Source organism: Centropristis striata, chromosome 9, assembly GCF_030273125.1.
Source record: "Centropristis striata isolate RG_2023a ecotype Rhode Island chromosome 9, C.striata_1.0, whole genome shotgun sequence".
NCBI classification, from domain to species: Eukaryota; Metazoa; Chordata; class Actinopteri; order Perciformes; family Serranidae; genus Centropristis; species Centropristis striata.
The window spans coordinates 23,805,325-23,819,746 of NC_081525.1; the positions used below are offsets into that span (position 1 = coordinate 23,805,325).

Sequence of the window (14,422 nt, forward strand, 5' to 3'; positions counted from 1 at the left end):
GTATTTTCACTTGTAATGGAGTGTTTTCATTATGTATTGTGGAAAAAGTACTATTGCTTCATTAAATAACCTGAGTTGTTCTCCCATCACTTGAAAGGGTTGTTATATTTTAATATATTTTTTATTGAAATGGTGGTATTTACAATATTTTTTCGTACTGTGACTTCACTTGATTGTTAAAGATGCAAATGTATATTAAAACACGACAGCAGAAGGTCATTATTTCAGTTAACTTCATGATTTTATTTGCAAGGAAACACGAAAGGCTGCTACAAAATGTATATTACATCATGGTAACCACCCGAGGTCCATTATCAAGCTTTTGTTGCGAGAATAAGTTTAAGCCAATCAGCAACCACTATGTAAATTACAGGTTTTATATCTTTGTTAACCAAAAAGACACTTCTCTTAGACAGTCCTCTTAGACAACCCCCCCCCCCCTTACTGAATATGTCATACAAACAAAGATAAAATAAAACATATATTCAGAGTTGTTTTTCATACAGTTTCCACTCTTCCCAGAAGATCTAAAAGTCCATCTTTACTGAGAAACATGGTCTCGCCGGTCTGCTGACAGATCACCTCAAACCGAGGTGCTTCCTCCAGAGCTCCCTGCCCCACTACAATAACATACGGGTAGCCCAGTTTGCTGGCGTCCTTCAATCTCTTCCCAATGGTCATCTGTGTACGGTCATCAAGAACAACTTCACCTCTCAAATGAGGCAGCGTCTTGCCCAAAGTGTGAACCAGTTCCTCAGCTAAGACCGCCGCTTCATCCACCTTACTGCCCTTCTTTGGGGGTAAAACACACACCTGGTACGGGGCGAGAAGGCCTGGCCAGCGGATTCCTTCTTCTGTTGACAAAACCTCAATGGCTGCAGCAAGAATACGAGTTACTCCAAGACCAAAGCAGCCCATTTCTGCAACGCTGGGCTTGTTGTGGGCGTTACTGAAGGTGGCGTTGAATATATGAGAGTACTTTTTACCCAGGTAAAAGGTGTGGCCGACCTCTATACCCTTTGAATCTACCAGCGTGCCAGTTTTGCACTGTGGGCAGTCAGTTCTGTCTGATGACATGGTCTCTACATTTGCAGAGAAGGAGCAGTTCCCACAGACCAGAAGCCGGTCTTCACCGATGTCCGCTGGCAGCTGGAACTCATGGGAGAGTTTACCGCCGATGTTGCCCGTGTCTGCCTGCACCTGAACGCATCGCAGACCCAGTCGAGCGAAGAGCCTGGTGTATGCGTGGCACACAGATTCGTAAGTCTCGTAAGCTGCTTCTTCACTTACATCAAATGAGTACATGTCTTTCATGTAGAACTCCCTCCCTCGAAGCAGACCAAACTTCGGCTTTGGTTCATCTCTGAATTTGCGGGTGATCTGTAAAAAAAAAAGAATTATGATGCAAAAATTGAAGTTTATTACAACTAAACCACTGATGGTTACAGGATCAAAGAGTACCTGATAGAGGAGCAGAGGCAGCTGTTTGTAGGAGAGAGTCGACTGGTGAGCGACCAGAGTCGTCACCGCCTCCTCGTGTGTGGGTCCCAGGCAGTAGTCAGCTCCGTGGCGATCCTTCAGACGAAACAGCTCCTTTCCCATCAGGTCCCAGCGCTCACTGGTTTTCCAGAGATCAGCTGAGCACAAACTGGGCATATCCACCTTCTGTCCGCCGATCCCCTGCATCTCTTGGTCAATGACTCTCACCTGTGGGTTTAAGATGGTGGTTATTACATGTTCATGACCAAAATGTTAACATTTATTTATTATTGTTTTGCATTGCAATACTGTATTGATAAATGGACATGAAGCATTGATATTTTGTTGAATAAATTATTATGAAAATTACAAATTTAAATTAAACTTTTTGATACTAGAATAATACATTCTATTGCCTTTTAAGCCCACTAGATGGGGCTGTTAACACCCGTTATTTAACTTTGATTATGTAGACTCTAATACAAAAAGTTTAGTTTGTCAGGTGCATGCTACATTTACAGTTTTTATATATTTATATTATGGAGTTGGTCAGTCTGTCTGCTTGACAATCCCATTTTGCTGCATTAAAAGTGAGATGAACAGACCAAAAGCTCTTATAAGATAAAACAAATGTTGACAAAGTTTTACACCAACAAACAACAGACCAATGAATGAACCATTTCTTTCTTCAAATAGCTGCATCACACATTCACTTCAGAAGAATCTCAATTTTATGATCACTCATCCTTGTGTTTTGAAACAAATTAGTTGTATTCAAAATTGTAATCTACTAAGTTTATATTATTTGATTGTTTTTATCAAAAACTGTCAACATCATTTTAAGCTTTTGTCCTTTCTTGCATATTCTGTTAAAATGTATGCATTTTTTCCAATGTGCTTTTAAAGAAATAAAATAAAATAAAATAAAATAAAAACCACTCTCACCAGCTTCTCCATGGAGCGGACAGTGGCAGGAAGGTAGTAGTAACAGCCGGGGTTGGATGGATGGATGAGGCCGGCCTGCTGCATGAGCCTTTGGCTCTTACAAGTCATCTCTCCTTGCAGTCCCACATCACGCAGGTTTGAAGGTTGGTAGAGGCGCGACACCAGGAGAGTGGGTTTGATTCGTCTGGAGTTGGTGGAGGCAGGAAAAGTCGCATGTTCAGCACATCCTGAATGGTTTCTCCGGAGATGTACTGAAGATCTGTGGAGCCACTGGAAGACTCTTGGCCAAAGCTGATTCATTATGGGCTCCATGGCAGATCCAGACCTATTAGAGGAGACAAGTCAGGTAGAGCTGAAACTCCTAGTCAATTAACAGATTGAGTCAATTTTACAGTGAATACATGATCTTGGGGGTTAGAAATTGTAGAGGAAATAAAATTAGGGCAACTAAAGCACTATAAGTCAAAATTGTACAATTTTAGGATTATTGCATTACAGTATTTCTATGGAATTTTATACCTCTACTACACTATATTTCAGAGGCAAATATTGTACTTTTTTACTCCACTACTATTGTCTGACAGCTATAGTTACCTTGCAGACTCAGAATATTAATACAAAGTATAATCAACACGCAAAGTATGATGCATAATTTTGGATAAAGGTAAGACTTCATTGATCACTTGGTGAAATTCACAATTTACCCAGCAGTTAGTAAGTTCAACCTTTTCCAGCTGCAACATTAAAGTAATGTACATAATAATGCACCATGATGATGATTAAATTATATAATAATTTATTCAGTAAAGTTTTAAATGCAGGACTTGTAACAGAGTATTTCTACCTGTGATATTGCTATGATTTTCTTAAGTAAACGGTGTGAGTGACGCTTCCTTTTCCACCTCTGATAGAAAAACACAAGTTAGAGGAAATTATCTGATAGTCGCTGCACGCAGGTGGTAAACAGGTGAAGTCAAGGTCGTCAACGCTCTGTTATGTCCTTACATAAATCTATTTAGTCCTTGCAATAAGCTTATAATAATGAATAGAAGTATAACAGGTGATATGCTGAAAGTGATGCCACTTACAGCTCTGCAAAGTGTCCACGGCAGCGACAGTTCAGATAAATGTCTCTAAATTATCTCTAAATTAAGCTAACTCAGGTTAGCTTCCTCAGTTAGCACATAATAACGTAGAGTAACAGACACAGAACAAGTAAACAAGACTCACCTGAGAGACGACAACTATTGTCTGATTGTTCCCGAGTATATTATCTGAGTAAATAAGCAAACAAGTTTCATTTCTGTAAAGTTGACAGACTTCAGACCACTAAAGGTTCCTGCACCATGCTGTCTTCTTTGACTGCACACCCGGAGGATCTGATGTCACAGCACCACCTGCAGGTCAGGAGGAGTAACGACACTCCATCACACTGTGTCACTGTCTGTGGTGGAAAATATTTAGATCATGGGTCTCAAATTGCGGCCCTCGTGACAATATTTTGTGGCCCTCACCTTGATATGAATGTTTAATGTGAGTTTTATATGAATGGTACTTTACTGTTTTGTGTGTGGTAGGTCCCTTTACTGCGCAAGCTTGAGCTTTGTTTCACTTGTTTCTGTGACGACGTTAACAAAAAGAAAGGCAGCTGCTACCGGACCGTTTATTATCTGCCGTGCTGTTGTTACCGGAAGAAGTGGAAATGTTATGTAGGCTAATGTAATTTCGTGTCTTTTTTAAAAATAATTTTGTGCCTTGTTTTGGTCATTTTGTGTCTTTTTTAAGTAATTTTGTTTTTTTCTGTCATTTTGTGTCTTTTTTTTTGTATTTTTGTCTCTTTTTTTGGTCATTTTGATACTGCCTCCAGCGGCCCCCAGGTAATTTGAGTTTGAGACCCCTGATTTAGATCCTCATAAACAGATTGTTCTTAAATTCACAAGCCTGTTCCTCTCTTTTTTAAATTTAATATAAATTGATGCTTAACTGTCTTCCTCTTAAAAACATTTTTTAAAGCCACAGGTTCTTAGACTATTACATAAACATATTTGTTAAAAACATATATATTTTTAAGATTTTTCGATTAAGTTAATATAGTTATACTTATTTAATTTGATTAATTTTGATATTTGTCTCTCATCGCATTGTTTTATATCTATTGTTTCGCATACAGCATGAGAGTTGTTTCTACTGTATGTTCAGCAGAGGGAGCTGGGCTCCCTTATTGCTAAAATTAAACTACAATCAAAGAATTTTGGTGCATATAAATTATAAGTTATGTTTCATAAATACATTCTAGTTCTCTAAATTTGGATATAGTATGTATTTTTTGATACTTCATATGGTTGGAGACTCTTAGAAATGAGCGCTCTTACCAGCAAACCCAGATGAAGCATATAATGTTATCTTCAGGAAAAAAAGGACGGATATTTCCCTAATTTACTGTTTCTTCCTCTGTAAACACTGTAAACAACACACGTCATACAGTATATCATGTATATCAAGAGCAGCTCAGCCCAAAGCTCAGTATGAAAAAACAAAATAACAATAAAACAATAAAACTCCCTTCATATCTCTTTATAAATATCTAAAAGTCATACTTTTCAAACAATGGAAAAAGATACATTTCCAATCATACCATTTTAAGCCAGGAAGTAAGTTTTTTATTATCATGTTCTGCGCATTTTTTTTTTATTTATCTTTTATTGAGCTGCAAACAGGATACATTCCCTGTGAAAAGATAAAAGCAAATATATTGGCAGGATTACAGGATGACACATGCACTGCAAACACAGTTAATGAACCATTTGGTGTTGGCATTTACTCCACTTCCTCACAGATATACAGTATGTATTTATGAGCTAGTTACACAAAATTTACTCTGTTTTTTAATAATCATATTTGCATAGATATAGAAATATCCAAGAAAACAGACCAGAATTTTCAGTTATAATCAGAAAGAGAAGAATGGAGCATTATTTGTTCTGAAGTCTTGAAATCGGGTACATATGTTCTTTCGGCAAATATGTAACAGTATGACACTTAAACACATTTAAATTAATAGTCAAAACAATTTTTGGAAAATGTGAAATAAATGCTAACATTGTTTTAATGAAGTGTTTTTGATATGATTTTGTTTTTCTGTTACATTGGTGTGTTATATTTAATCTTCATCTTGTTATGAGATCAAAGATACCAAATACTTGTGTGAATAATTGTGCTCCATGTTAGGGATGTACTCGAATGTGAATATTCAGGAAAACACAAATAATGTAATGGAAATACATTTTTTCTATCTGAAATGATTAATATCAATATGCAATATGATGAGGTGGAAATATACTTTATTATTAATTATATATCAATATATCATCAAGTTGATGCTTTGAAAGCACAAAAAGTTAATTGCAAAAACAATATAAGGTGAGAAATACAACCGATTATTAGATTAGATAAATTATTACTACTTTATTATTATTATTATTATTATTATTATTATTATTATTATTACTACTACTTATTCATCAATTTCAATTCAGTTTGGGACACAAGTTTTCCTCCTTAATACATTTTTTATTTTTTATTTTTATTGGACAATAAAAGACAAAAAATCTCAACATGAAACGCTGCCCTTCATAAATGTTTCTCCCTTTCAGCTCAGTCTGAAGAGTTGTGCCCAAGATACTCAACATATGTCTTTTATTTGCTACAGAGATCAACATTATCTCAAAAGGGGACAGTGATGAACAGTGTCCCCAATGAGCTCAGGACATCTGTGTGGAGAGTGCAATGAGGTCACACTGAGGAAGGTATGTAATATACAGCTGGATATAAACATACTGACATTTCTTCTCATAGAAGTGAAAATTAAATATAAAAAACATAAACAAACAGGAGCATATTTAAAATGTGTTTTCACTTGTAATTTTACTAAGAAAAGTAAAAAAAAAAAAAACAACAACAACAAATGAGGATCAGTGTGGAGCAAAAGAGTGTTTTGGTACAATTGATGAGTTTTTATTGAACGTACTATACTATCACATGCAATCTTTGCCTGCTGTTGACATTATACTGTCCTGCAGTCTGTGTTAATGCACTTCTGCTGGATTTATAGCATTTTATGTCAGCAATTTCAAACCATTATTCCCTCGGTCAGTCAATGACACACGGACACCTGACGGTCTTCTCTCTCAGGTGGACGCTGTGGGGGACATCACTCAGTCTGCACGTTACAGATTGATTGAACACACACACACACACACACACACACACAGCCAATTAAGTGTGTGCCTGTTCCATCCATTTATCTGGAGGCTCTTGTTGTAGGATTTGGTTCTCAGAGAAATGGGCGACGCAATGTCTCCTTGAGATACGAACAATCTCATTAGGACAGATCTTATCTGCTGACATCACATTTGCTTGTTTGTTTTTACATGAATATCACATTTTTACTGTTATAAAGACTCAGGATTTCTGGGAAATGCAGTGTAAAAAATATTTTGCTTAAAATTTACAGTATCATAGGTCAGTAGGTTTGTGGACACAAAATTGTTTCAACTAAAAAATAAAAAGGGGACACTACTTATTACATCAAATAATACATTATGGTGAAACTGGTAACTGGGCTTCATACTAATGATGACATTAAAAAAATGTTTTCCCATATCTCTGACACTGTTAAAGAACATATTGACTAACATATTGAATAACACTGATCAAGTCAATTGGTCCTTTGCAATATTTTATGCCTAGCTTCAACAATAATTATTTTATTATTGAAATGTTAATGTTACTGTATAAATTGAAATGTGATATTGATGTTTTTATTTTTGCAATTTCATTTCATTAACCTGTGACTATTTGATGCCAGTTGGGGGTAGTTTAATGTACCTTCGTGTCATGCGCAAGCCACATACGAAATCTTAGGTCAGCGAGATATGCCCTAGACATACACACACACACACACACACACACACACACACACACACACACACACACACACACACACACACACACACACACACTTCTTGCTTTATAGATAGATGTACACAATAATGTATTGTATTTGCTTTGCACTTTACTTTCTTTGACTTTTGTTTTTGGCAATTTCAGGATTGTAAACTGTATAAACTACATAAAAACTCAGATTAAATGTTTTCTCTCTCTTTCTTTCTTTTACATGTTTGTTTTTTACTTTAGGAGTCATCTTGACTAATTGTAACTTTAGGAGCTAATTTTAGCACTTAAATGTTTTGTGAAATACGCTTAAACCAAAAATTTAGGAGTCCTTACATTAGGACTGACTTGCTACTCATAAAACAGCAAGTTAGGAGTTAAGATGTTATGTGAATATGGCCCCTGGCTAACAGAAATATTGATTAATGTGCCTTGTCATTATAAATAAATAAAATAAAATAGTCTTCTGTGGCATTTACTGAAGTAAAAATAATCTTCATAATCAAATCTTGACGTTTCAATGTAAACTAAATTATCAAATTCAGTCCTGACATTGTGGCAAAACATGAAGGAGTTTTTTAATTTGATCAAAGCTAACAACTTCCCACCATGATGGGAGGGAGCCTTCTTTGCTTCTCTGCAGCTGCTGCTCAGTTTGCTGGAGCCCAATTCCCAAAGTCACGTTTCTGAAAGTGGATAAACACGATTCTTGTTTGCTGAAAGACCACTGATTTGGCTCATTTAGGGTAATCTAGGTCAACTTCTTCACCTCCCAAGGCCGATGAGTCACTAATCAGTCAGTTAAAGTGAGTTCACTAGGACCAAATATAAGTCTGATTACAGCCAATAATGCTCATCAGCTCATCAGAGCTGCTATTTTGGTGTTATACATCTGTTAAAATCATGATATTTTAGTGTACAATGTGGTTCATGAAAAAACATTTTTTTTGTTATCTCTTCATCGTTTTGTTTTTAATAAATTATTTTTTATTTTATTTTACTACATACCCACCAGTTTAATGTCCTATTGATTGCATGTTATTTCTTTTTTATTTGTTTGTTTGTTTGTTTCATTTTGTTTCATATGCCTTTGTTTTTTACTTTGTAATTATTTGGCTCCATATGCCCTCCCATTACTGTAATCACTGCACAATAAAAAGAAAAATGAAATAATCTGAGGAGAAATAGAAGCCAGAGCAGAATCAAACATGTTAGCCAGCCAGCATAGTCGGGCTAAATGAATAAACCCGTGTCTGCTGATACAACACGATAACCTCAACTGAAAAGAATAACATTATGTTTGTTTTCGTCTGAAAAAACAATCTCAACTCAAGGTCCAATTACTGGCTTTTTGTAGAGCTTTCAAACGTATCACAGTCTTCATCATCAGTCACATTCAGGAGCTGTTTTTCTTTCATCTGAAGCACTTTGAGGACTTCTATTGATGAAAAATAAAACGTTTCTCATGTAGTGTCATGAAGCTTGAAAGTTTATCTTGTATGTGGTTTCTGTACATGCAGTGTTAGAAGAACATGATGTTCACTGACTCAGATTGTTGTTATCAACATGAAACAAGCTGCTGAGAAGCGAAACACCAAGTCTCTGAATAAGCAGATACATTTGAAAAATGTGGAATCTGGAAATTAGCTTTTTTTTTTTTTGCAAGAGTCAGTGAATTATTACAGATTCCAACTTTGAGTAACCTGTTTCCGGAGATAAACTACCCCCAATTAAAGCAGAAAAATATTCAAACTTCCAGGCCTTAACTTGGAAAACAGCAGACTGTGTTTGTCGGTTATACATAATAAAATATTTACCTCTTTAGACATCACTGTATCAGGAAATTCATGTTCTTAGGTTTAGGTAGGCTCCATCAATCAGGTAAACTTGTCAGTCATGTTTTCTTTTTTTAATATAATGTATTTATATATTTTACTATAATGTATGTGCACACTCATGTGACTGCATGAAATCCAGATAATAATAAAAAAGAAATATGTCAGGAGAGGTCAAGAAGAGGGTTAGCATATACAGGGGACTTCCCCCTAAAAAATACAAGATGGAATAACAAAAACACTGAGGTGATATAATTTAGAAAAATACAACTAAAAAAATTAAGAAGCACACAAAATGAGATGAAAAATTAAAAACTAACCAACTTCCTTAATTTCCTTCAACTTATCCACCAAAACAAACAAACAAACAAACAAACAAGCAGAAGAGCTCATGGAAAACAATACAGAGAAAAAGAGGAAGACAGAAAAGAAAATATAGAAATATATATTTTTGTGATATATTTATATTATAAAACGTATTGTTATATACTATAATAAGAAATAGTTAGACAACATAAATTAGATGTGGTGACAATTTCCCCTTAAATTTCCTTAAGCATAACAAATTCTCCTAAAAGCAAACACATGTAGCTTTCAAAATAAGAGCAGATGGATGTGTTAGCAGAGTCCACTACATAGATTACAAGAAAACTGTCAAAATATGATGCCTCAAATAAAACAGAACCCTTATTCTCCTTAACAATAATTCAATAAAAAATGCAATGATTAAGATGGAATAGTGGCATTACAATGTTCGAGAGGCACCAAATTTAAGTTTATAGGGCCAACATTTCTGACAAAAAATCCTGTGGCAAACACTGGTTCTAAAGGGTTGACAGACTGGACAGTTAGAAAATTGCCCAGCATTATGTTCAGGGTGATGAAAGGAGGAGATATGTTTTTGGGTCTGTCATTGAGTCAGCTTCAAGTCAGTGAATTTGTTTGCCTGCACTGGGAATTTCATGTACAAACTTATTTTCATTTATGTATGTTGGTTGTTGTTTACACTACTGTTAAAGTAAGCAAAACATAGTTGGTTAAGGCATGGAGTGGAAAAATAACTCATTGAGTTGAAATCATTTGCTGACAGCTTCGCCCCCCCCCCAGTTAAAAAATCCCATCTGCGCCCCTGCATGTATGGTGTGCTAAAATGATGAACTGTGAAGAGTAAAAACAGCAACTAAAGACTTCCAATATTTTCTCTATTCTATTTTTATATTGTTGTTTTCTGCTCCCACAGGGACAACACGTCCAGCTCAACATAATATGATTTCATTGACATCCTAAGTGGGACCTCCACCGTTAATGATCGAGCTGAAATGTCGTGCTGAGTATCTCATTGCGCCATCATCTGCACCGTAATGACCTGCGTGATGGGACTGTCAACATTGACTTGTTTCCTCTCATATGGGCCAAACTGCTGTAAAAGACAAAGACAGCCAGTCCATCAGAGAGCTGTAAACAGGTGAGACATCTGTTTGGGAATCACTTTGCATCACTTAATTAGCCATGTGGTGTAGTGCAGGTTGGTGCAATCACAGCCTCAAGTCCCATAATCACAGAGGAGGCTGCACTCATAATGTGATTGTCAGCTGATGGTTGTTAAAGGCTGATGGTCGTCACTCTCTCTTTGATGGCTAAAAATGGTGATGCAGGAGATGACCGGAAACATAAAATGACTTGACTGTCATGATGGAGTGAGGGCTGTGTTTGTGTGTGTGTGTGTGTGTGTGTGTGTGTGTGTGTGTGTGTGATTGGGATGGGCTTAGGGGACAGTTAGAGGGAGGGAGTGGAGAGACACTCAGCCTTGTTGAACTGAAAGGTGGATGCTATATAACACAGGAAAATGCAAGTACTGGATAGAGACAGAAGACTGTTGAGAGCAGAGATAACCAGCAGAAAACAGGACAGAGCAGCTGAGGTTCAGGAACAAACCGGACCAACACAGAGACAAACCCTCCATCAGGTCTCCAGCATGCGTTCCCTGGTGTTTCTGCCTCTGCTGCTGTGTGCAGCGGTGTGTGTGGTCCAGGTGAGGGCAGAGGTGAAGGCGGTGAAGCTGTGCGGGAGAGAGTTCCTGAGGGCTGTCGTTTACACCTGCGGAGGCTCCCGCTGGAGAAGATTCCTCACTGATACAGATGTGGACGGTGAGATTACTTTTTATTATCTCAAAACAGAAACATACATCAGGGATAAAGAGAAGAATCTAACATTTTAATTACTTTACTAACTTACTTTAGTTTTATGATTAGATATGTGTAGGCTAAAAGAAAGAATAATGCAAAAATAACATGTAAATGGACTTTTCTGTGTCTGCGTAGATGTAGACTGAAAGGATAGGTTCACATTTTCCTTGTCTGCCTTAAAACAAAAGACAATGTCCCATTGCCCATATGAAGACTGAAACAGGGTTGTGTTATTTTTTCTCATCATACCGGCCATTAAAAGATCCATTTCTACAACTCTGATTCAAAAAAAGAGATGTTGTGTAAAACATTACGTAAAACAGAATTCAGTTTAAAACTGAAGAAAGACATTATATTTATATTATGTGATAATCCTTTTTAATTTATAAATAGAATTTGTAAATATAATCTCTGATTTCTGAATTTATGCCTTACAATCTACACAATATCCCATGGTTTTTTTTGGAAATGTGGTTGTAATGAGCTTTCACTGTAAATCAGATACTTTTGATCCCTCTGGGTTATTGGGTTCCCATTGTTACAGTTGTTCCCTTTCAAGAAAAGAAATACCTATTGAAAATTTGTAGAAAAATAGAAATAAGTATGTAGCAATATGTCCATTATACTGCAAAATAAACAACAAAAAAAAGAATAAGGAAGATAACTCCAAAAATAAATATATATATACATACATATAAATATATAAGAAATATGTTAAAAAAAAACAACAACAAAAAAACAACAACAACTGTACTACAATAATAACAGGGTAAACAATAATAATAGGGTAATAATAAATAATAATAATAATAATAATAATAATAATGCTGAAAATGGGATTTATGATTGAGTGATGATTGTTTATGTGCAAGAATTGTGTAAAAATGTTAGATGAAGTGTAGAGTTTGTAAAATGTAAAATGAGTAAAGTGTACATGTGGCTTCAGCTGTCTGAGTTAGACAAACCAAATGGACATCTGTTGAGTTGCACATTTTTAGTATTAAATTTTCCTATTTCTATCATCCTAAAAATAAATTAATGTTAGGGTCTGCACTAGAATTCAAAATAAAGTTTGAATAAACATTTGACTGCACATTAGTAGTGGCTAACTCACTCCTGGACGACTTCTTATTAGAGGTTAAACTACTGCATGGTCAGTGGACAGGTCTGGTAATGATGTGAAGACACTGGTTTATTATGTGATGTCCCAAATAAATTTTACAGAAGTCTTGTTGAAGTGAATCCTGCAGTATGCACCTCAACTTTTGAGTAAATATTAAAATTTCTTTATGATTTCTCCAAAAGTTGACTTCTATAGATCTCATCCTTTTCATCTTATTGAAACTGTTATTTTTTTAAAACTCTGTCACCTATTATGCATTTTAAGTTACTTTGACTGACCGAGGCATCAAAATTTTACTTCTGCAAAATTGCATGCACACTAGACATAGACATCATCCCCCATAATTAAACAGAAAAGTTGCATTTTTGAAAGCTGTTGACCTGCAGCTTTCCACTGCTCCCATTCCTTCTGCATGTACAGTAACTATTAATTGATGGCTGCAGTGCAGTGGGTGTGCAGGCAGACAGGTGCCTCAGTGCAGAGACACTGTCTGCTGTTTTACCTTATTAGGCCGGAGGAGCCCACATATCATGATTAAAGCTGCAGCAGTCTGTTCTCAGGCTGCAGCCCCTCTCTCTCTTTCTTACTGTCTGTCACACACAAACAAACCCAGTTATCCGATCAGTCGTGCTGATTAGAAAGAGTAAAGTGACACTGGAGAAGACAAATAGCAGTGAGTTAATCTGTGCAGTCATTTAGTTTCCTTATTTAATGGGAACATAGACCTTAATTACACAAAACTGATCTGAAAACAGTCAGTCATCCATTATTATGAGAAAAACTGCTTCTTTAACACGTGTTGCGTTATGTTGTTTGCTCACAGGGGAGCAGAGCAGCTTGGAGAGCCTGAGCAGCAACAACCCAGGCTCCGAGTTGACCAAACGGGATATTAATAACATACTGACCACCGTGTGCTGCCAGGTGGGCTGCAGGAAGAGCGACCTCACCTTCCTCTGCTGAGGCCAAGCCCCTACCTCTTTTCTTCTTCTTCTCTCCAAAATGACTCTGCTCTCTACCGTCTCGCAAATCTGAATCACAATATTTTTGTTTAAAAACAACATGATCGCTCTATTGTATGTACATGACACACTTTTTCTTATTGCTTTTGATATTTTTGTGAGTTATTACTTTAAGGTTTGTAGTTGTGAATGTGGATCACGTCTGTGAACATGTTTCTGAACCCGAGCTGGAAGATATGTGTAACCATAAAAATATATTTTATTATAATATAAATGGACCTATAAGAATAAGTTAAGGTGCATGCACTCAGGGACTGTATCACTTTCCACTCAGACTCTGTCTTTGTGTCCTGTATGTAGCCATGAATCCACAGGGTTGCAGGTCTGTAATATTCCCATCTCTGCTTTAATGTATTTACAGGAAACTTGAGCTATATTCTATAATTTTGCTATTTTTTCCACAAAGAAATGTTCTTGCACGGGGCTTACATTCTGTTTTAGTTGTAACATCTTTATTAAAATTGCTCTCCTGAACACTGGATACTGAACAATTCTTCAGCACACTTAGAGTCAATGAAAGGACTGCAGATTCTTTCCTAAGTAGCTGGAACAAAAAGCCAGACCTGTCGACTTGTGCAGTTTTTCACTAATAGATTGTATATAAAATTTTGAGTTTGAAAATGCTATACAAAATTCTTGGATGAGCCCCAATAAGATCATCAATAAGATCATCGTGACAAAAAAAGTGAAAAAAATAAAAAATAAAAAAGCATCCTGGTGTCAACAAAACAAAACAAAAAACAAGCTAAATTTAAGACAAAAGTAAGACACAAAAATTCTAACATGCTAATGTTTAGCAGTTATGGCTCTGTTATAAATAGCAAACACACTAATTATACAAAGTATGATATAAAAACTGAGTATGTTGTGTTTTCAAATTTC

General features: G+C 36.1%; 2 protein-coding genes across 4 annotated transcripts; one reads left to right on the forward strand and one right to left on the reverse strand.

The window, feature by feature from the left end:
- Nucleotides 1-219: 219 nt before the first annotated feature.
- pars2 (prolyl-tRNA synthetase 2, mitochondrial) lies at nt 220-3,792 on the reverse strand. 2 transcript variants are annotated; one of them, XM_059340341.1, is made up of 4 exons: nt 3,655-3,792; nt 2,425-2,749; nt 1,462-1,707; nt 220-1,380 (listed from the first exon to the last, which is right to left on the reverse strand). In XM_059340341.1, the coding sequence occupies exons 2-4, from the start codon at nt 2,734-2,736 to the stop codon at nt 499-501; spliced, it is 1,440 nt and encodes a 479-aa protein (XP_059196324.1). In that variant the 5' UTR covers nt 2,737-2,749; nt 3,655-3,792; the 3' UTR covers nt 220-498. The 2 variants fall into 2 exon arrangements, with proteins under 2 accessions (XP_059196324.1, XP_059196326.1); XM_059340343.1 differs by having other exon boundaries at nt 2,425-2,785; nt 3,655-3,779.
- On the forward strand, nt 3,760-14,208 carry insl5a (insulin-like 5a). Of its 2 annotated transcripts, none has more exons than XM_059340345.1 (5): nt 3,760-3,827; nt 6,134-6,230; nt 10,453-10,677; nt 11,055-11,359; nt 13,345-14,208. In XM_059340345.1, exons 3-5 carry the CDS (start codon nt 10,574-10,576, stop codon nt 13,479-13,481), a joined length of 546 nt encoding a protein of 181 aa, XP_059196328.1. In that variant the 5' UTR covers nt 3,760-3,827; nt 6,134-6,230; nt 10,453-10,573; the 3' UTR covers nt 13,482-14,208. The 2 variants fall into 2 exon arrangements, with proteins under 2 accessions (XP_059196328.1, XP_059196327.1); XM_059340344.1 differs by lacking the exon at nt 3,760-3,827 and adding an exon at nt 4,214-4,301.
- Nucleotides 14,209-14,422: the final 214 nt, after the last annotated feature.

Coding starts and splice junctions, on each gene's coding strand:
- pars2 (XM_059340341.1), bottom strand. CDS start 2,736: ATGGAGCCCATAATGAATCAGCTTTGGCCAAGAGTCTTCCAGTGGCTC. Junction 1,708..2,424: donor TCCGCTCCATGGAGAAGCTG/GTGAGAGTGGTT, acceptor TTAAACCCACAG/GTGAGAGTCATTGACCAAGA. Junction 1,381..1,461: donor TGCCTCTGCTCCTCTATCAG/GTACTCTTTGAT, acceptor TTTTTTTTACAG/ATCACCCGCAAATTCAGAGA.
- insl5a (XM_059340345.1), top strand. CDS start 10,574: ATGACCTGCGTGATGGGACTGTCAACATTGACTTGTTTCCTCTCATAT. Junction 10,678..11,054: donor CATCAGAGAGCTGTAAACAG/GTGAGACATCTG, acceptor TATATAACACAG/GAAAATGCAAGTACTGGATA. Junction 11,360..13,344: donor CACTGATACAGATGTGGACG/GTGAGATTACTT, acceptor GTTTGCTCACAG/GGGAGCAGAGCAGCTTGGAG.